This window comes from Pipra filicauda, unplaced genomic scaffold (genome assembly GCF_003945595.2).
Source record: "Pipra filicauda isolate LSUMZ 115617 unplaced genomic scaffold, ASM394559v2 scaffold344_size1527164_pilon, whole genome shotgun sequence".
Classification (NCBI taxonomy): domain Eukaryota; kingdom Metazoa; phylum Chordata; class Aves; order Passeriformes; family Pipridae; genus Pipra; species Pipra filicauda.
This window is the reverse complement of record NW_024104470.1, coordinates 672,833-694,341: the sequence shown is the minus strand read 5'-3', so window position 1 is coordinate 694,341 and position 21,509 is coordinate 672,833. Positions and strand designations below refer to the sequence as shown.

Below are 21,509 nucleotides of genomic sequence, written 5' to 3'. Positions count from 1 at the left end.
ATACTTGTTCACACTGGTGAGTCAGTTATGTCTGAGCTGGCATTTGTTCCTGGAAAAAAACAAAAATAAAAGAATGACTTGAAAAGAAGAGGGAAACAAACATCCTTTAAAAAGCCCCTTTGGCTTAAAAGGAGGAAAGACTAATCAGGCAGATGTCTCCTGTGGTCCAGCTGCTCCACAGCTCCCAGCTCTGCACAGGAGCCCCCCAGAGCACCACTCTGCCTCCAATTGGTGTTCTTCTTCCTTGCATCCTGCCAGGAAAAACTGCTGAGAGGAAACGTTCTATGGCCAAAAGCTGTCTTTCCTTCTCCCTGGACTCCCTCACACTCTCCAGCCATTCTCTGGCCAAAACCAAGAGCTCTCTCCACATCCCCATGACTCTTAGTCATCTCCAGCACCGTCAGCCGTGCTCTCATCTCCTGGCCCCAAGACCTTGTCTTGCTGGTGCCTCTCTAACTGCCCCCTTTGGAGAAGCTCGTTCCCTGCGGTTTGTGGTGCGGGAGTGTGCAGGGCGTCCCTGCTGCCTGGCACCTTGGCACTGCAAGTGCAGATTCAACAGCCACTCTGTGCATTTTGGAGCAGCATTTCTCTTTCTGCCCACGCCGGTGTCCCGGTCACCTCCCCGCTGCCGGGGCTGCAGCTGGGAGCAGTTGGGAGAGCCCCCCTGGCTGGACCTTCCTCCCCTGTGCTTCCTTCCCAGCACTGTCAGGTGGTGGCTGTCACTTCCCACCCCAAAGCTGCTGTGAACAGCCTTGAACTTCTGCTGCAGCATTTGGTTATCCAGAGACAGAGCAGAGAGCAAGGGGCACCCGTGCCTGACTGGACCTGCTGATCCTGTTGACTTGAGTGTCCCTGGGAGAACTGGTTGGCCTCAAGGCTGCCTTCACCCCTGTCTTGGAAGGGCCATGGTCTAGTGGAGGGTTAACGAAGTGTCTAATTTACTAATTACTAACACTGGTAATTAGCTTACTAACTACCTAATTACTGATTGAAAGTGCCTGCCAGGATCTCAGTTATAAAACAGCTTCAAGCAACCTCCTCACCAGTGAAGCAGGAAGGCTGGGTGGGATGGGCTCTGGGGGAGGAAGGATCTTTGCTTTAGCCCTGGGACTGCCTGGTGGTGACAGGGTTGCTGTGAGCTCCAGGGTTGGAGGTGCTGAGAGGTTCCCAGCTCTCCTGATGGGGTCCCCATGTGTCCCCCAGCCCACAAGGGAGGGGTCTGCAGGCTGGACTCCAGCATGTGATCCTGTTGGGGAGGGTACTGCAGTTAGCATGGGCATTGGGGATGATCCTGTGTGGCCACAGGACCCCTGTCTGCACTGGGAATCACACTCTTGGTCAACACAAAATAATTTGGTGTCTTCACAGGGCTTTTCCCACCTGGGAGCTGCTCTAGGCTGAATTGCATTTGTGTGCCTGTTGTGAGGGAGTCTGCCATGTTCCGTGGGGGTCCTCAGGTCCCAAAGCCAGCAAGAGCCACTGGGCCTGAGGTAAAATGTGTCCTGTTGAGGTAAAATGGAGTCCACTGCCCTCAAGGCAGGTCCCAGTCAGGCGCTTTGTGTCCCCATGCAAGTGGAAAGGGTGTAGGAGTCCCTGTGTTTTGGGGTGGCAGTAGCCAGAGCACACTGGGATTGTCCCGAACCTCAGCATAGTGCAGTGGTCCCTGCCAGCCCTGGGGACTGGAGTGGAGTTGGACCCTTTCCTGAGGCTGGAGGTGACCCCAAACAGCAGGGGGTCCCTGCAGTGGGGTGCATGCATGGCCCCACCTCTGCCACGGGGGTGTGACACCGGTGACGTATCAAAGCATTGCCTGCTTTTTTTTTTTCCCCCTCCTGTTTCAAAAACAAACAAAATAGGGAATTTGTTAACTTGTGGTCAACTCAGAAAGGAGAAGCTCCTGCCAAGGGAGTGCTGGGGACGGTGCCCGCAAGGAGAGGCACCCGCTGCTCGAGAGGATCCTTCAGCTGCGTCCCCCCTCCACGCTGGGGACACCACGGTCCCTGGGGACATGTGTCCTGCTCTCCTCCTGCTGCTCAGCACAGCTGGCTTCTGGCATGGTAGGTACCCTGACTCACAAAGCCCCCCAGTGCCTTCATGTCACTCCAGGGGTGTTTTGGGGTGTGGTGAGGACTTCCCGGGTGTCTGGTGCGAGTGCTCCATCCCTCCTCAGGTGAGGAGTTGTGACAACCTTGGTGGGGATGGAGCAGTGCTGAGGCTGGAGTAACAGGTTCCCAGCTCCTGGAGGTGGGGGGTGAAGCTGGGCTCCCAGTGGTGTGTCCCAGGAGGCTGCTGTGGGCTGGGACAGTCCCTGTTTCCGGAGGCTGCTGCATGAAGCAGCCACTGCTGTGGGCAGGTTCAAAGAGCCTCAGCACAGGTAGGGAGAACGTGTCTGCTCTGTGGCACAGAGTGTGGTACTTAGTGCAGACTTGGCTGTAGCAGCTTTCTGAAGGCCACCCAGGGCTGGCTGCAATTACAGAGGGAAGGCAGTGGTGGAAAGAGGGTGTGTTGCTGGTCTGTGTTGCCTCTGGAGCCCAGCTGTGCTGAGGGCTTGCCCTTGGCTGCCTGCAGCACTGCCAGAGTAAGGCCAAGGAGGATGAAAAGGTGCACATAGCATAGGAAGAGCCTTGGCAGTGGGGAGATGGGAAAGGGAAACTTCTCTCTCTTTGGGTCTGGAAAGGGTATAGGATGAAGGAACGGTTCAGCAGAAAGTGTGGCCCGAGGGAAGCTGCCTCTGAAATAACCCTTTGCTTAAACAGGGCAAGAGCTGGAGGTGCTTGGTCTGCAGGTGAAAGAGTCAGAAAAATCAGCTGCATTGGCACCTCCCAAAGCACCTCATGCCCAGCTGGAATGTCTGAGGATTGCTGATTTCTGGTGGTGCTGGCATGCACAACAGGGGTGCAGGGCCAGGATGTGATGGAAACAGAAAGTCAGGCAGCCGAGAAGGGAAAGGTGAACACATCTGTTTTTTGGGGCTGTGGAGGTGGCCAAGAGGTAATAACCCATCAACCTCAAAAGTCACTTAAGCCTGTTTTGAGGTTTACGACCAATCAGATGGAAACCAGTATTACTAATCTTGCATTTTGAAGTGCTGGCAGCCTCTCAGGTCCACTGTCCTTCATTTTCCTTTGAGCTTGCTTGGGGAGACAAGGAGACTGTGGTGTGAGGTCCTCCCTGGAATGGGCAACCTGGAGGGAAAGAATTCAGCATGTAGCAGGGAGGCAGCGTATCCCTCTTGAGCCACTGCAGTGCCCATATTTTCAGCCCAGGAAATTTGCATCCCTCTCACTGTTGCACTGCACGTTGTTGCAGTTCAAGTCCTGTCTTCAACATGCTGAGCAGGCTTTTTCCAGGTCTGCTGTGCTGAGAACTGAGTTGTGAAGGCTGCGGGGTTTTTAATTTTTTAATTTCTGAAGTGTTTTTTCAAGGTTATAGGAACTAGACAGGTCTGATACACATTTGTGAGAGATCATAACAATAAGCTGTCAGGATCTCTCCAAAGGTTTCTTGAGACAGTGGGAAATGCAGGTCACCAGCTGTGACATCTTCATCAGGAACTGTCTGCCATGTCAGGCTGTTGGACACACATCTGTGTGAGTACCAGCACTGTTGGCCATCTGCAGCACAAAGCTGCATCATTCCAAGGTTCTCAACGGTAATAGCCTCAAGCTGGAGTCAGAGCCTGACTTCCTTCTCCTACCTCTTGGATTGCAAATGCATCTTCTGAGAGTACCCAGGGCTGATGTGGTGTGACTATTGTGATCTGGGCTCTTGCTGAGCGAGTGTAAGGGGCTGAAATCCTGGATTCAGATCAAGCAGAGAAAAGATTTTGCACCTGATCATCTCACATCTGTGTTATTGGTCATCTCGAGAGGTCTTCCCGGGGTTTTTGGTTTCTTTTTGTTTTCTTTGATGATCCAAACCTCTGAGGTAGAAAACCCAAGCAGAGCTGTGATGAGCACACTTTCCTTCTCCCCTGCCCCCCCAGATACTGTAGGTCAGTCTGGCAAAGGGGTCCTTAAAACCCAAACTTTTCCTTACCATCTTTGAGGGTGGGACAGGGGGAGCTCAGCTCTCGTATGGGTCCCTCTCAGGGCCAGACCTTAGGCCAGTGATTCCTCAGGACCAACTCAAGATCCTGATGACTGGATTCCTTGGTAAAGATCTTGAGCATTTCTGTCTTACCAGCCTTCACTTCTCCTTCCTCACCAAACCCTCAGCAGAGGGAAGCAATGTTTTGGCTGACATGGGAGAGGCAGGGACAGAGCCTGTGGCTGTAAGGAGAGGTCAGGGTTACACAACCCGAGTGTGGCAAAACCTCTGGCCAGCAGTTACTGGCAGTGCTGCGGAAGCTGCTGGAGAGCAGCAGAGAGACATCCCTGGGCTTCGTGCAAGATTGCACACTGGTCAGCAGGGAGAGAGCCCCCCCAGCAGCCCTGCTTCCCCATTCTGGAAAAGGTCCTGCTGGTCTGACTCATCCCCCAGCACACACAAAGGAGTGGGTGCTTGGATGACGTCCACCTCACCTTGTCCTGCATTTACTGTCTCTGCTTTGTCTGTCCTCACTCCACCTGTGCTGGTGGTTGTGTTTTTGATGGGAGTCTCCAGTGACAGCCTGAAGGTTTCATCCTCAGTATTCAGGAGAGCACCTACCCAGAGCCTGTTCTGACCACAGCATCTCAGTAGTAAATGTAAGTTGATGACAACAAGGATGCAGAGTGATATGACTCTTGTTTGTTTTGGGTTTTCCTGCTGTGGGCAAACCAAGGATCAGTTACAACACGGTCTTTCCCTGAACTACTTTGAAAGCAGCTGTGAGTCAAAGAGCTTGGCTCCCCATTAAATGGTGCTGAAGCCCTGGATGCGGAGGGATAGCCAAAGTGGAGAGTAGGTGAGGGAAAAGGATCCACTGACAGAGAATTAAAGCAACAGAAATGTCGAGTCCCAGTAGAAATCACAGCTTAGCAAAAAGGGGAGGAATGTTGTGCCGCAGATATGTGGAAAATGTGGCTTTGCAAATTATTCTGGGATATGTTTTCCTCCACTCTGGGAATAAATGAGGCTTTTCCTCTTTCCACAGGTAGATAAAAACATCAAAAAAAAAAAAAGGAGGGGGAGGGAGATAAAATGTCAAATATTCCATCCTCTGAAGATCCTTGTCCTCTGCTTCTTCCCAGAGGGCCAGTGAGTTTGATCCAGACTTTGTCTGAGTTTCCCCGTGACAGCTGTGTCACTGTCACACACCAGCAATACTCTCCAGGGCCTTAAGTCTTATATTTCCAACCCTTTGTTGCATGGAGGGAGGCATCAGCCCCAGGCAGCTTAAATGATGTTTTTGGGGCTCTGATGTGTGAGCTCTGGGTGTTACAGCCCTGAGCACAGCTGGTAGCACAGGACACACTTTTGTACCTTGGCTATCATAGTCTTCCTCACCAAATGAGCTGTGAGCGGGGATGGAGGAGGATAGGGGTGTGCTTCTGCTGGCTGTTATAGGGGCAGTGTCCATGGCAGGAGGATCATTGCCTGCAGTGACCTCTACAAAGAGCAATGAGTTGATAAATTCCACAGCTACCTTTATGCTTAGTGTAATTTGAACCAGAGTGTATGTCCCTTTAAGATGTGAGGATGGGTTAGCAACTGGGAAGGAAAGCAGAAGTGGGAGAATAGCCCTGGATAGGGGCTGGAGGAGGGTGCAGAGCCCCCTGAGCACAGATAGCCATTTGCAATGTGTTTCCTGTCCTCCCTGAAGGCCTGGCATGGGGGTGGCAGCACCACTTCTTCCCTGGCCCCACAACACTGATTCATTTCACGCTTCCCCCCACCCTAAATATAGGTGGTGACTCAAAGAACTCGCTGACATGGCAAAACAAGGAAAAATATTTCCTTCTGACACTGAGGGCTGGAGTAGGATTCTGGTTCCCCTTTATTCAGCCAGCAGAGAAACCATCTTCAAAGTGGAGTTGGCATCAGAAGTCCAGCTGGTTGTGATGCTGGTGTCCGCAGGACTGGTGTGCTCCATGAACAACTGCAGCCATGGGCTTTCCTCAGCTGTTTAGCTTTCCTGTGCCTCAGTTTCCTCTCCCCAATATGAATAATAATGCTGACTCACTTCATAATGTTTTGATGATATCTGTGGGGAGAATGCTTTGTGTGATTCTATGACACACATAAGGAGACGTCCTTCAAAATCCAGCACTTGGTGACAAAAAGCCAGTCTTCCCAAAGGACATGCACTGATCTCCCACTCTGCAGACCTGCTCTGGCTCATCACAACACCACTGCAACAGAGACCTCCATCCACCAAATTTGACTTAAACTCCAGCAAATGGTGCTATGAGCTAAGCCAGTTCATAGGGCAGCTCCAGCTCTACCACAAAAGGAAAACTGTTGCAAGAAGAGGCAAAACCCAACAAGAACAATTTCCAAGCTAACATCTGCCCTAATCAGCTCCAGATGATTATTTTTCCTGTCCCAGAACTCTAAATGTTCACATGGCAGGAAAGGGGGAAGGGCAGGGGGGTGGTGTTTCTTCCCTGAAATTCATTCCTTGGAGTATCAGGCCATACTGGTCAGGTGGGAGAGAGAATGGGTGGAGTGATGTGAGCCAAAAAGCCAGTCTGAATGCCAAGCTTAGCCTTTTCCTCATGCTGAGATACTCTGTGCTCAGCAGTGTGAACTCCTCTTTAGGGATCATTTTTGCATCCTCACTCTCTCTTTCCCTTGCAGGCTCAGCATCCCCAGTGATCAGCCCTGACCTCTCTGCTCTGGTTGTCAACACGGGTGATCCAGTCATCCTGCGCTGCTCAGGAGAGTCTGAAGTTGAATGGATTAACCAAAGGAATGCATTCAGTAACCACACCATCAGCACACTCAGTATTCCCAAGGCCACTTACAAGAACACTGGCACCTACAGTTGTGCTCATGTCAACAGCAGTGACAAGGGCATTGCAGCTGTCCACCTGTTTGTGAGAGGTAACCATGCTTCTCTCTTCCCACATCCAGAACAGCCTCCTTCCAGGGAGCACAGCCATTACACAGGTCCTTTCCACAGCTTCTGGCTGTGTGTGTGTTTGGGGAGCAGTGTAGGCTCCTGGTGGGGCAGTGGCTCACCCACAACCATGTAAGTCCACACAAAATGGGGCCCATGGCTGAAGCACTGGGTTGAGCTGCATCCCATTCATATTTGGGAATGTCCTGGGTCTCTCCCTCTATCTGCTATGGCTTCCCTTCCTGAAAAAACAGGGATAAAAGTCTGTTCAGTGTTGTAATGAGCTGTGAGATCTGCAAATCAGAGAACTATGTAGCCAGCACCTCAGACAAGGGAGAGAGTCACATGGATCACATCCTCACAACATGACCTGAACTGAAAATATTATTTTATCCCAGAAGAATTTTATGCTGTGGTGGCTCCACCACTTGACTTCATCCCTTCCCTTGTACCAGAGGTTCTGTCCTGGGCAGGGAAGCTGGAGGTCTGATAAATAAAACTAACACCATGGTGAAAAGTTTAATTAGAGGTAAGCATACTTCTCAGCCTCTCCTGTCTATGTACATTTGTGAGCTGATTGCTGTGACCTCCTCAAATGGCTTAGCTGGAATTGGGCTTGTCGTGTGAGTGTTTGGAGGCTGAGTCAGGCAGGCGTTGAGCAGGGCTGCCCCAGCATCAAACTCCCACTGGGAAGCAATGCTGGAGACCTGCCTTGTCTGGAATGTGTTTCTGAGCTTCAATGCATTTTCTGATCCCGTTCTCAAGCCTATCTTGTCTCCCCCGCAGATCCCGATAATGTGTGGTACACCCCGGAATTCCGGGTCCTTGGGGCTGAAGGCGGCAATGTCGATCTCCCCTGTCTCATCACGGCCCCTGAGTATGGATCCAATGTGACTCTGATAATGGATGATGTCTCTCATCTCCCATATGGGACCAACTACTCTTTCAGTGCTGAGAGAGGAATAAGACTATACAATGTACAAAGCAAGCATAAAGGTTATTACCGATGCCAAGCAGAGATAAATGGAAAAATAAAGAAGTCACCAAGAATAAGACTGGTTATGGAAGAAGGTAAAGGATTGGGGTTGTTGCTGTCCTCAGGGACACCAATAGCTAAGCTGGCTACAGTAGATACTTAAAGAAAAGCTCCTTACTGGTGGCAGGAAAGACCTTCTGAACCTGCAGTTTTTAAAGTGTTTAATGGAGGCCAAATTCCATCAGCCTCTGGCAAATTGGTTCCTTCAGTTGAGTTTCCATGGGTTCAGCAGTCTTCAAATCTTTGCAGGCACTATCACAGACCAGAGAAAAATGTCCGGTGTTCTGCAAGTCCTCAGGCCTCAGGCAGAAGCTTCCCCTTCCCTTCCAACCCACAGTGCTGACTGCTGTGTTCCCCCCCCCGTACTGCTCCCCACAGACACAAGCACAAAAGGGATCACTGGGGAAGGAGAAGGCTGGGGGTAAAGAGATTGAAGAGAATGGAAAGGAGAAGGTAGAATCATAAAGTAGAATAATAGAATAGTTTGGGTGGGAAGAGACCTTAAAAATCATCTCATCCCAAACTCACTGCCATGGGCAGTGATGCCACCCACTAGATCAGGTTGCTCAGGGCCCCATCCAACCTGGCCTCGAACACTTCCAGGGGTGGGACATCCACAATTTCTCTGGGCAACTTGTACCAGTGCCTCACCATCCAAGGTAGCCGGGTCCTGGGGAGTGTCCAAAGTACATGGAATCACTGGACCAGCTGATGTTGAATCTTTCCCTGCTTGCCTTTCTGTAGCACTGAAGAAGCCTGTGTCAGTGGTGATGGACCCTACAGACCATGTGCGAATCGTGGGCGAACCTTTCCAGGTCACTTGCAGAGTAATTGCTCCTTCCTACAAGTATAACATCAGATGGGTGACAGCAGCAAAGAGGGTAAGTTGGGCAGCTTCAATGGGGTGTGAGGCTTTTCTGGAAACTGGGGGACATAGGGTGATAAGAACTGCCCAGATCCATGTCACCTGCAGCAAAGCCATGAACTACCCAAGCTGTAGAAATCTGAATATCCTTTCCTCGGGATGACATTGTCAGGATCTTGCTGCAAGAGAGGAGGAGAATATGTTGTTTCAGCTGAGTTCATTGGACAGGAGCCACAGTACCTTTTAAGGCAACGTTTCTCCACCCAGCCCTGCCAGGGCTTATAAACCAGCAAACGTGTTCAGGACACAGAATTCTCCAGAGAAAAGACACGGGTGAAAAAAGGGAATGCATTTCAAAATCTCTGCTGACTTTTAACTGCTAGATGGTTAGATAAGGTTTGCCAGAAGTCCTTATTGTGTCTGATGTCTTTATTAAGGAGTTGAAATAACACGCAAGGACTGTTTGGATCACAGAGTGTAAGGCCAAGTTGCAGTCAGAGGGCTGACAATAGCTATAGCCTAACTGCTGTGGAATATCTGCCCTGGATACTTAGGTTTAATATACCTCTGGATCTCCACACAGTTTGCTCTGAGCGATGTACTCTCTAGCCCAGAACAAGAGTGGGTGTGCATGCTTGTCTTAAATGTTCAGTTCATCCTCTGCCCTTCCAATGTCTGATGTTCCCTCTCTGCCTGACAGGTTCTGAGGAGTAAAAACCTTGACTTTGGAAATGGTAACTACTTCATCAACGACACCCTGTCTGTTCCAGCCGTGACCATGGAAGATGCTGGGAAATACATCTGTATAGCTAACAATTCAGTAGGATTCAGGAATGCCTCAGCAGTGCTTCAGGTGGTAGGTGAGTGTTTCCCCAAAAGACCAGGGACACTGAATCACACCTAGCCTTGAGTATTTGCTGCTTCTGCCTCCATCCTGTTCCTAGTTTTGTTGTTGGAAACATAATTCTCACTTGTGCCTGAAGGCTCATGTGACAAGCATGGAACTGCTAGGAAAGGAAATGGTGCTCCTTTTCACATCTTGAGGAGCAGGAGGACATGTTTTGGGTTCTGGATGAAAAATTGAAGTGCTCTTTTCAGTCTCTGTGAGTTTATAAAAAGCTTTAAAACAATAAACAGAGAATGAGGCAAGGTTGTGCTGAAGACCAGCAAAGGCTTAGAAGGAAGGGCGAGCCATATGAGCAAAGTATGGATCTTTGTCACTTCCAGTCACAGATCCACATAAGAGGATTCAGGTCTGTTATACACTTGTTTGTATCTCAAGACGGAAAATTCATCCTCACAGTTTGCAGGCTGGGGTTTGCTGATCCAAAGCTGCTGCATACCATGGCTCAGAAAGAGGGCTTGGAATTAGTAGTTTCCAAGTGGGAAGCCAGGATTTTAGCTAAAAGGGCCTGTCTTTTATGAACAATTAGGAGATACTGTTTTAGCCTCATCACTTCTTAGGATACAGCATGTAAAACCTCTTTCCTCATGAGAGTTCACTAAGGTTTTCTAGCTCTCCTCAGGCAATGTAAACTAGGCTGCCATGACAAAGAAGCCGTTTAAAAGTATTCCATTGGCAACATAACCTGTGTAGTGTCTCATTCCCTCCTGCAGTCTCTTAGCAGAGGCTGCCCTTTCCAATAAAGATCTGTTTATGAAGCTGGTATAAGCTTGTTCCAGGTCTCTGGATGTGCCTGCTGATGTTCATGCTCTTCTCTACCCTGCAGAGAGAGGTTATGTGTTCCTGACCCCAGGGGACACCACCAGCCACGAGGTTGCTTTGGGAGAGAGTCTGAATCTGCAGGTCCACATTAAAGCTTACCCAAAACTTCTCCACTGGGGCTGGGAACACACAAACCCCCTGAAGAACTCTGGAAGCACCATATTCAAGGGCCAAATGATCTCTGGAAACAACTGGTATGTGCTCCTTGTCTTCTACACTGGCTACGGCATGTTTCTAACAGTGCCTTCCTTGAGACAGGCAGGCCCCATTCTACAGAAAACTATCAGGTTTTGAAGAGGGGAACTGTTCTACATTTCTGTCTTCTCTTTTCAGTATCATTAGCAAACCACACTGAGGAGGTATGATCAGGTCAAGGAGGACCACCCTTCTCCAACTTGGCAGCCTTCTCTTTAGAAAACCTTGTGGAATTCAGTATCACATTTGTGATCCGGTTGTTCAAGTCTGCACTCTCCTTGCAGGAAGAAATTGCAGGGGTGGATGATCAGTAGAGAAAACTTTAATTCCCTCACTGCTCCTTGGACCTGTCCCATGCTCTGGGGTCTGGAGAGTGTGTACTGAGTGACACTGTAGGCCCATGTCTAGAGAAGCCAGAAGCATCATTATGTGGATGTGATCTAACGGAGGGCACAGGCCTGCTCTTCCAAAGCCTACAGCCAACTGAGACCAAAAGGAGACTGAGAGAAAATCATTCCATTTGTTGGGGCGTTTGGGCAATTCCCCTTTCATTTTCTTAGAAACCAAAAATAATCCACAAGAGGAAGTGTGTCACTTAGCAAGGGTGATAGCTTTAGGGTGAACACTCGCATGGGGGGCTGAGAGCTGAGGGGAGCGGGCACTAAGGGAGCATGACTTCATGGAATAACTCATTCTGCCAAAGGCAGGAGGACAGGCATCCCCTGACCCTTCAAAAGCAATGATTTGGATGTTAAATTATTTCTGAGCATTCACCCACCTGTAGCCTTTCAGAAGTGCTGAAGGGCACTTGATGGCAAAAAAAATTTCCTCTAAGGAAGGTCAGTCCCTCCCTGCTTCCCCTGAAGAAGGAAACAGCAGGCTCCCTCATGGGCTGGGGTTAGTGCTGGAAGTGTTCACTGCTCCAGAACACAGGAAGCAGCAGCATCTCACTGAGCACAGCCTGTGTATTCTTCACTGTTTTTGCTCTCTTTTGGTGAGCAGGTACAACAACACACTCTTCCTGAACCGCCTGCAGGAGGGAGAGGGAGGGCTCTACACATTTCATGCCCTCAACAATGAGACCAGTGCATCAGTTACCTTCAGTATCTCTCTGAAATGTAAGTACTTGCCCATTCTTTCACCCTGCTTGCCCCCGGGGCTGCTTCCCAGCTGGAAGCAAATTGAGCGAGGTACCAGGGTGCTTCCAGCTCAGCACCCATGGGACACACAGCCCCAGCCCAAACCTGACAATGAGTAGCACAGGGGTTGCTGCTGTTTTATTGTTGCACACGTAGAAAGTGAACCAGAGCATGGGGGATGTGCTCTTCCTCTGTCACAGCATTCACTGCTTATGTGACTTCCCCAACAGCTTCTCCATCGGTCTGCAAAATCAAGGTGCCAGCCAATGACTCCAGCATCCTTCAGTGCTTGGCCCTCGGCTACCCTGCCCCACGCATTGAGTGGTACCAGTGCCCCGTGCACTCTGACAGGTAAGAAGTGCCCAGGAGACTGAGCAGCTCCAAGGTGGGCACTTGCCCTTGCCATGCTGGCATTTGCTGAGCACCACCACATGTGTAACAGCAGTAGGGATGTTGCTCTGCTAAAACAAGAGGTTCCCAGGGACTGCCTGAGTAGAGGGGGCACATTCCACTCCTGAATGTCTTGAGCTTGAAGAGATTGGCCACCAGTGATTCATGTTCTTCCCATGGTTTTCTGAGGAACATGTGGATTCCTTAGAGAAGTGCCCTGGCGTACGTTGCCGTAGAGCTACATCCTGACTGGTCCAGTCATCTTTCTGGGACCTCCAGAGCTCTGAGGCTCTGCAGAGCACAGGTTCACTGAGCTACAGCATCGTGGGAAGCTGCCTGGCCACAGCTGTTGTGTCTCAGTACCAGCCCCAGTGAAGGGACTGCTGGCAGAACGCAGCTAAGGCTCTGTGTGTACAGGGCTGTGGTGTTCAGGGAGAGGAATTTAGCTGGGGGGAGAGCAATGTATCTTAGAGCTGGCAACCCTAATTGCCCGTGTCTCCTCTCTAGTCTGACACAGGCAGTGTCTGTGAGCTGCTGTGCTGCAGGGGAGCACTCATTCTCTCCTGCTCGCTGTCTCTGCAGATACAACGAGGACTATAGATTGCTACGGAATGACTCCAGACCCCAGGTGGTGAGCATGCTGCCCTTCCAAGAGGTGGAGGTGGAGAGCAGCATCCCCTTCCAGGAGCTGGATGCCAATTTCACCTTCTGCTGTGTGGCCATTAACGAAGAAGGCAACACTTCTGACATGTTTCACTCACTCACCATCACCAGTAAGATACAAACTGGTAGCTTGGCAGAGTGGGGGAGAATCTGGGGGCTTTGAGGGCCCGTCATCCTATACATACATCCCCACTGTCTTGCAAGAGAGGTGGAATGGATTCCACAATCCCTGTACCCTCACAAGTGGTGGGAGGCTTTGGCATTTGCCAGTCTTAGGAGCCAAGTGGGAATTTCTGGCTGGGTTGTAGCCTGGAACCAAAGGCTCAGCCATACCATGAACATCTTATAACTGCAGGACTTGGCTCCAGGGCACGGTGCAGCCAGCAGTTGCTCAGCCCACCAGTGTTGGGGTTGCATCTTTTGATGGGACTGTTCTTGTTGCACAAATCTTGGCCCCCAGACAGTCTGACCTGCACCTGGTGCTGTTTGTGTGGAAATTGGGGTGCATTGGGGGAACAATTGCGGCCTTGAGTTTGGCATCAAGAACTTCCCTCAGTTCCCAGTAGCTCCCAAAAGGGTGTCTCTTGGCCAGTGCCAGTGCTGGGGTGTGTTGCATACAGGGGAAGCTGAAGTGATTAGCTGGGCAAAATGTTCCCAGAGATGGGATTGAAATGGGACTGTTTTAATTATTCTTCTTTTCTCCCTCTTCCAGGAAGCATCATGGCCCCTCCAAACAAGCTCTTCAGCCCCATTCTCTCCACCTGCATAGGCGCACTGGTGCTGCTGCTCCTCCTACTCCTCTTCCTCCTCTACAAGTACAACCAGGTCAGATTCCCTGTTGCATAGCAAGGGCTGCAAGGGCTGTCCAGCCTCAGAGGCCACACAGCCTGCACTGGCAGGAATCATTTAGCTTGGAGGTACCATGCAAGCTACTTCCCACACCTCCACTGCCTCCCAGCTTCCCCCAGGAGTTTCCTGCTGCAGGGCAAAGCTCATGCACCAAAACCAGTGTGTTAACACCTCTCCTGCCCTGGTCCCTCAGTCCTGTAGCCCAGAGGTCAGTGTGGTTATTGTTTGGTGTCAGACAAAGGTGCTCATTCTGTGCTGTCAGTTGCAGCTGGTTTTGCTTTGGTCACCACAAATCCATGGAGTGAATTAAGGAAGTAAAAAAAGTGGTTTGCAGTTTGCATTCACTTTTCATTCTCCTCACTGCTTTATAAAAACTGTCTTTATGGGGAAACAGGATGATGTTAGGAGGAGTTTGTCTCCAGGAAGACTTGGTCACTATTTTTATATAAGAACTTGGCCCATTTTCTCTGCAAGACTCATTTTCAGAATTTGGATTCCTTCTCTGTTGTTTCCATAAACTGAACCAATCAGTAGCCACCTCTGCTTCATCAGTGGGTGAAAGTCACCTGGTTTTCAGCTCTCCCTTTTGGCACCCTTCCTTTGACAGCCTAACAAGGCTGCAAATTTTGCAGCAAAGTTCTGGTGCTGGTTGTCAGATAATCCATCAGATCCCTCTCTCAGACAAGCATTTACAGCTTTGCAGGGAGAGCTGCCTTTGGCCAGTGGTCCAGAGACAGAGGGAGAACAGTCAATCAGTGTATAAGCACATATTTGAAAAAAATAGCTTTTAGGAAGGGCTTGCAAGCCCAAGAGAAGCAGGACATGGTTATAAATAACATGGTTACCTATCTCAGCCATGGGCTCAAGAAGCTTCTCTGCTCCAGCACTGCCTTGCCTGCTTACTTCTGCCACGAGATTCTTAGAAAAGAGAAGAAATTTTTACTTCTCTTTCTCCATTTCTTTTTTTTTTTCCCCTGGAAGGGAAGTGGGGCTGGGCCAGCTCCACCGTTCTGCTGTGCTCAGCAACCAGGGTACCAAGGAAGGAGACACAGTGGGGACATCTCCCCCCAGCACCAGCTGGGCACTGGCAGCCACTGCTCTGGTGGGATGTGCTGACTCTCCCAGCTCTGCCATTCCAAATGGAATGCTTTCAGTGAAAGAGGCAAGAGAACCTCCCCCAGTTGTGAGTGATGACCTGGGGGGACTTTGTAACAGCAAAGGGACCAGCCTGTCCAGACGAAGGCTCTCTCATTCAGTCCAGGTTCAAAGCAAGAGCTATTTGCTGGGCTGAAATCTGTACCTTCCCTCTGTGCCTGCAGAGTGAGAGCTAGAGGGGGTGCTGGGCCTGGGGAACCCTCAGAACTCGAGGAACACTGAGTAACTGGAGCCTCTTCCTTACAGAAACCCAAGTACCAGGTGCGGTGGAAGATCATTGAGGCCTGTGAAGGGAATAACTACATATTTATTGATCCCACTCAGCTGCCATACAATGAAAAATGGGAGTTTCCCAGGAATAACCTCCAGTTTGGTAAGAAATCTTCTGTGCTGCTTGCCTGGGGGCGTGAAGCTCATCGCAGAGCTGAAATGCTCCAAGGGTCAGAGCCAAAGCTCTGGGCAATACCCAGAGCTGCATGCAGGCATTAGAGCAACATCCTTAACCAGGCCTGGCTGCCCTCTTCCCCACAGGGTGGCAAATGGTAGGGTCCAACCTCCTTCCATCTTCCATTGCTCCAAGGAAGGTTGTCAGGGTCCTATCCCTTCTTTTGCATATGGGGTCATTCCCAAGGCATAGAGCTGGTGAGGCATGTTTGGAAATGGCCTTTTCCCCACCATTTTTGTTCACAGCAGAGTTCCCCATGGATGTTAGCCAGCTCCTGACTAAGGGATGTGTCATATTCCCTGGGCCCAGCAGGAATCCCCACCCACCAGGCATCCTCCTCAAGGCTGTGTGCAGGACAACTGCTCAATCTTTTTCTATAAAGCATCTTACAGGTACCTTTTTTTCTCTCTACAGGAAAAACTCTTGGAGCAGGAGCCTTTGGAAAAGTGGTAGAAGCCACTGCTATTGGGCTGGGCAAAGAAGATTCGGTCCTCAAAGTGGCTGTGAAGATGCTAAAGTGTAAGCACAGAACAATTTGTGAAGGTTGAAATCCCCCAAGCCCCTTTGGACAGGATGTATTGTGTGTTCACCATGTGTTGGTGCTCCCAGTCTGCAATATCTACTTTTTAAAGATGTTTCTGTGACAAGTACCAGGTGCTGGAATCACATTACTGTCATTTTTGTGGACATGGGAGGCCAGAGGAACAGAAGACAACGTTTCCTCTCTGAGTGTGTCTCCTCCTTTTTTCCCAAATATCTGTCTACACGTTTTCCATCCTCCCCCTTCATGTCTTGCTTGTCCCTCCCTCACTCCTTCACAAAGACCTTCTCTCCCCTTGCAGCATCAGCAGACACAGATGAGCAGGAGGCTCTCATGTCTGAGCTGAAGATCATGAGTCACTTGGGACACCACAAGAACATTGTTAACCTGCTGGGAGCATGTACCTATGGAGGTAGGATCCGACAGCCCTGCTTCCCCCATGGCCCCCTACCATGGCCTGCTCCTCTGAGGCTCTTACCTGTCCTCACCTGTCACACCACAGAGCGAGCTGACGAGCTCTCTGGGTTCTGCTGCCCACCCAGGGACAGAAATCCTCAGGATAGGTCACAGTAACACCATTTCTTAATGAACCCTTTCTGCTGCTCTCCCAGGCCCCATCCTTGTCATCACCGAGTACTGTCGCTATGGAGATCTGCTGAATTTCCTGAGGAAGAAGGCTGAATCCATAATTATCCAGGATTCTGCCCTGGATACCTCTTTAGACAGTGCTGCTGATTACAAAAACATTGACCTAGAGAAAAAATACATCCGCAGGTAAGAGCAGAGCTCGGGGGGCCACAGGGCTGAGCAACACAGGGCCTGGGTAGAAGTGTGCAGAGCACTGTGCTGGGGACAGATCAAGGTCTGGGGACTGGCAGATCCTGGATACCAGGATGTAAAAGTCACTGGGGTTGCATGTGTTTAGACCTGGTTATAGTTCTGAATTTTTCAGAGATTTTGACAGCAGTCATTGAACATCCCACAATAAATCCAGGTTTTTGTCCAGTCTGTCCTCTCACAATCTAGAACCAAAACTTTTGGGCTTCCTGCACTGTTGGGCACATGGGTTTTGTAGGATGATGCTCCCCATCAGCCAAGAGCTTAAAAATGAGGAGCGGTACTTGGAGCCCCATAACGCAGGGCACCAGGGCCAGGTTTTTCTCCCCTTTCTGAATCAGCTCCAAAACTTTCCCTTTGCCCTTAATCCTCTGGCTAAGTCACCTCCTGCAATCAGGGATGTGGTTTTTCCTCTCAGTGGATGTGGAGCAGGCAGAAGGTACTGCTGGAGGGTGCTAACAGCCTGCCCCCATCTCTGTTGTTTCTCATTCAGCGACAGTGGCTTTTCCAGCCAGGGTTTGGAAACATATGTTGAAATGAGGCCTGTGTCGTCGTCATCATCTTCAGTAGCATCAGATTCTGCGCAAGTCAGGGGTGAGTCAAAGCCTCATTCCTGAGATTTCATGGTTCCTTTCTTTTGGCCATCCTGTTTGGTTTAGCTCTGGGAACCACAACACACCACAGCTTGTGTTGCTTGCCAGGTTTGCAGCAAGTCTAAATCTCTGCTTTGAATTTCAGGGAGAAGCTTGGAGGAGGAAGATGAAGCCAGGGAGGATCTCCGTCCCCTCAATCTCTCTGACCTGCTACAGTTCTCCAGCCAGGTGGCCCAGGGCATGGCATTCCTTGCATCAAAGAACGTGAGTGCCAAGAGGACAACACCCTGTCTGCAGAAAGCTTGGGATGTCTTTGGATGGGGTGGCCAAGCTCAAGCAAGCTGCTCTGTTTGTTGGGTTCAAACAGCCTGGGCCATGGTGACTGGTGTTCCCTCCAGAGCCTTTGTCTCCCCCAGCCATCACAGAAGGGCAGTGTTACAGGGGGAACCCAGGGCTGTGCATCATGCTAATCTCAACATTTTCTCCCCTGCTTTTACATGAGGTCAGGAATTTTGTTGTGAAGCTTTCTTGCTTTGGCAGCGTCCCTGCTGCCCCAGGGACAAGGAACTGAAAGTGGCCGTTGAGCTGTCTGCCAGAGCTGGCTCAGAGTCACTGTGTGACTGTTTCAGAGATGAGGACACAGTGTCAACAGCCCCTGGTTCTGAGCCTCCTCAATAGCCCCATGAGTGATTAAAGGACATGGCATGAAATGTCAGTGTCTTAACATTGCAAATGAAGTGCTTGCAAGAGAGCCCATATATTCTGTACGTGACACAGTGCCTCTGACAGGGGCTTTTCAAGCAGTACTGCCAAGTGTTCTCCTTGCTCCTACAAGTTTTGGTGACAGGCCTGGACTGCAGGGAGTTATTTGGGACTGCTGGTGGCTGCTGCCTGGGTCTCAGTTGTGGTTTTTTCTCCCCAGTGCATCCACCGTGACTTAGCAGCCAGGAACGTGCTCATATCAGATGGACGGGTAGCCAAGATCTGCGACTTCGGCCTGGCCCGGGACATCATGAATGACTCGAATTACGTTGTAAAAGGCAATGTAAGTGATTAAAATGGGCACAAGAGAAGGTACAATGGCAGGGTGGGGCTGGAACATGAAAGACAGGGTATAGCATAAGCTGCCAGCTTGTCCTAGCCTGCAGGACTCTCTGCTCTTCCAGGCCCGCCTGCCCGTGAAATGGATGGCTCCAGAGAGCATCTTTGACTGCATTTACACAGTGCAGAGCGATGTGTGGTCTTACGGCATCCTGCTCTGGGAGATCTTCTCCCTTGGTAAGAAAGAAGCAAGCTTGCAAACCTATTTTGTTTTCCACGGCTCACTACTGCCCTAATATCTCTGCAAAAAAATTTCCAAGAAAGGAGGAAGGTTGACAAAAATCTAGGTTTATCAGGGCTACAAAACACTGTGTTATGCTTCCAGAGGGACCATTAAAAACAATGGATTCTGGATCATCTGCTCTAACTTATAACCGAGTAGCACCTGCTCAAGTGATGCTCCAGGCTTCCTCTTCCCACCCCTCAAGCCTGGAGTGTTAAAGCCTCTGTCTGAGAGCCACCTCTGCTTGTGTTACTGCCACAGGGAAAAGCCCATATCCTGGCATGGTGGTGAACAGCAAGTTCTACAGCATGGTGAAGCAGGGATACCAGATGGCCAGGCCTGACTTCGCTCCCTTGGAAATGTGAGTGGATAAGGGCCTGCTCACTACTGGGCCCTGACACATAGAGGGCTGCAGGGAAGAGCCTGGGGATCAGGCCCTCCAGCAGCACCATGAACCTGCTCTATCCCTGTCTGGCCTTGCAGGTACAGCATCATGCAGGCCTGCTGGAGCCTGGAGCCCACACGGAGACCGACCTTCGACCAGATCAGTTGCTTCATCCAGAAAGAACTGGAGGAGCATAAGGAGCAGGTGAGGACCTTTGGAGAAGAGAAGGGGGGAGATGTGCCTTCCCTCTACATGAATACAGCTCCTGGACAACTTTTGTGATGTCTCTTACTGTTAGCTGATGGGAGCAGTGTAGTGCTGGTGGGAAGTGCAAAGAATCATCCAGATTTCCCCTTGCTAAGGGTAAAGTCACTCCCCACGATGACCAAAGAGAGCTAGACAAAGAAATGTGGCTGCTTGGCAGAAACCTCACCAGGGCAGTGATACACTGCCAGCACAGCACCCTGCCCCACTCCCCTGGCTTTGCTGTGCACTCCCTCGGGACTGGCTGTCCATAAAAGCACAGACACGCGCCTGCCCTGCCAGCTGGTCATGCCCTGTGGGCACCACAGAGAGGGGCAGTGTGGAGTGAGCATCCCCAGCTGGTCACCCGCATGGAAACACCATCAAAGGGACCAGAACAACTTGGGGTGATGTGTTTTTTCCTTTTCTTTCAAGGACTACACCAACCTCCCCTCCACTGCTGAGGAAGACAGTGGCTGCGATACCTCTGGCTGCTGCGAGGAGTCCTGCGAGCAAGAGGAGAGTGGGCAGCCCCTCCTCAAGAGCAACAACTACCAGTTCTGTTAGCTGGGACCATGACCCTGGGGTTGATCCTTGTCCTGACTCTGCAGAGCTCATGGTTCTGCTCTGCCCTAGGACCCAGATGCCTTCTGCTTTGGCCCTCTCTGTGCTTTCTGAAGTGTGAGTGTTACCGACTCCCTCACCAAAAGGAGAGTGAAGAAGTGACTAAAAACCACAACTCACCATGGGGTCCCTAAGGTCTTATCTTACCCTACCCATAGCATAGGTAGGATGGTAACAGGCTCTACAAGGTACACAGAGGTCCCCATTACATGCCTCACCCCTCCCCAGAGGAGGCTGTGGGAGTTTGGGTTTTGTAGGGTTTTTTTAAATACCAGTTGCAGCCAAGTAAATCACTGACTCCTTGTGTTTTATAAGCACATCTTGAAGTAAGTCCTGACACTGGAACTGCTCCACAAACCCTCTTTCTTGGTGGTCCTGCTCTCTTCCCTTTGTCAGTCTGACCCTGGATGGTGCAGAGTGAGTGTTTAGATATAGGTGAAGCTTTTACATAGCATTAAATATGCATTAACCCCCACACTTCCTCATGAAATCGACCTCTCTGCAGCTGATGCTTCTGCAGGGAGTGTTTGGGTGAAGTGAACCATGGAGCCAATCCCAGGGTTATGTGAACTTGTGCCCCAGTAACAGGACAGAGGGGCAGCTCTTTCTCAGGTAAAATACAGCAAGAAACCAGTGCTCTTTCATGTGAGCACTGAACACAATCCCAATCCAGGAAAGAATGGCAGCTGAAACAGGTCTGAAAATTATCAACATAACACATATCCTACAGAACTTCTGAGTTACTGAACATGTAGCAATCACTGCCTTTGTTACGATTACAGACACACTCTTGTATGTAATTTCCTAAATGTATTTTTAATAGAACAGCTGAGGTGATTTTTCTTCATAAGCTAGGGCCTAATGCCCTTCAACTTACTTCTCAGCTAGCTCTTGCTCAGGGTTACTACGGCCCCATCCACCCAGTCTGGTGTAGCTACCAGAAGGAGCTAAAGAACTTTCTCAGCTTCACCTGCTCGGTGGGTAAAGGATCCGTATTCCAGGTACAAGCACTGACAGGGCTCAGGCAAACTACAACAACTGCATTGCAGGTGGCCTTTGTCACACTGTGAGCAATTATACTGTGGACCATTTCTGATTATATTAAACCTGGTTTTATGCTAACACCAAGTGATTCATTCCTCCTTACTAAATGAAAAGCTAATGTAACTCTATCTGTCAGCATTATAAAAAAATAAAATACTTAACAAAATGAGTCCCTTCCAGGGCTCTAAGGACTGTTCCCAGAGGGGAATGGCTCAGGGCATGGGTGATGCACTGACCTACCCACTCACCCTGCAGTTCTGCTCCAGCTCCTCATTACCAGTTCTCAAAATCACTCATTTTTGTGTAATGAAAAAACTTATTAAAAGCAAGGTTTTTAAAGCACTTTGCTCTGAAGCAGTCCCTGTGCATGGATGTAATTTCAATTGTGATGACGAGACATCTGACAATGGTCACTGTGGGAAAGTGCAACACCGAGGGCAGGGTAAATGCAGCAGAGACTCTGACAGTGT

The 21,509-nt window shown here is 50.1% G+C and overlaps 1 protein-coding gene across 1 annotated transcript; it reads left to right on the top strand.

The window, feature by feature from the left end:
• The first annotated feature begins 1,878 nt into the window (after positions 1-1,878).
• Positions 1,879-21,381, top strand: CSF1R (colony stimulating factor 1 receptor). The gene is made up of 21 exons (XM_027715560.2): positions 1,879-2,057; positions 6,724-6,969; positions 7,772-8,056; positions 8,766-8,902; positions 9,587-9,746; positions 10,617-10,806; positions 11,810-11,925; positions 12,177-12,297; positions 12,919-13,109; positions 13,712-13,824; positions 15,250-15,376; positions 15,863-15,967; positions 16,291-16,401; positions 16,601-16,763; positions 17,320-17,420; positions 17,565-17,683; positions 18,342-18,464; positions 18,586-18,697; positions 19,005-19,104; positions 19,227-19,332; positions 19,807-21,381. Exons 1-21 carry the CDS (start codon positions 2,009-2,011, stop codon positions 19,936-19,938), a joined length of 2,907 nt encoding a protein of 968 aa, XP_027571361.1. The 5' UTR covers positions 1,879-2,008; the 3' UTR covers positions 19,939-21,381.
• The last annotated feature ends 128 nt before the right edge of the window (positions 21,382-21,509 follow it).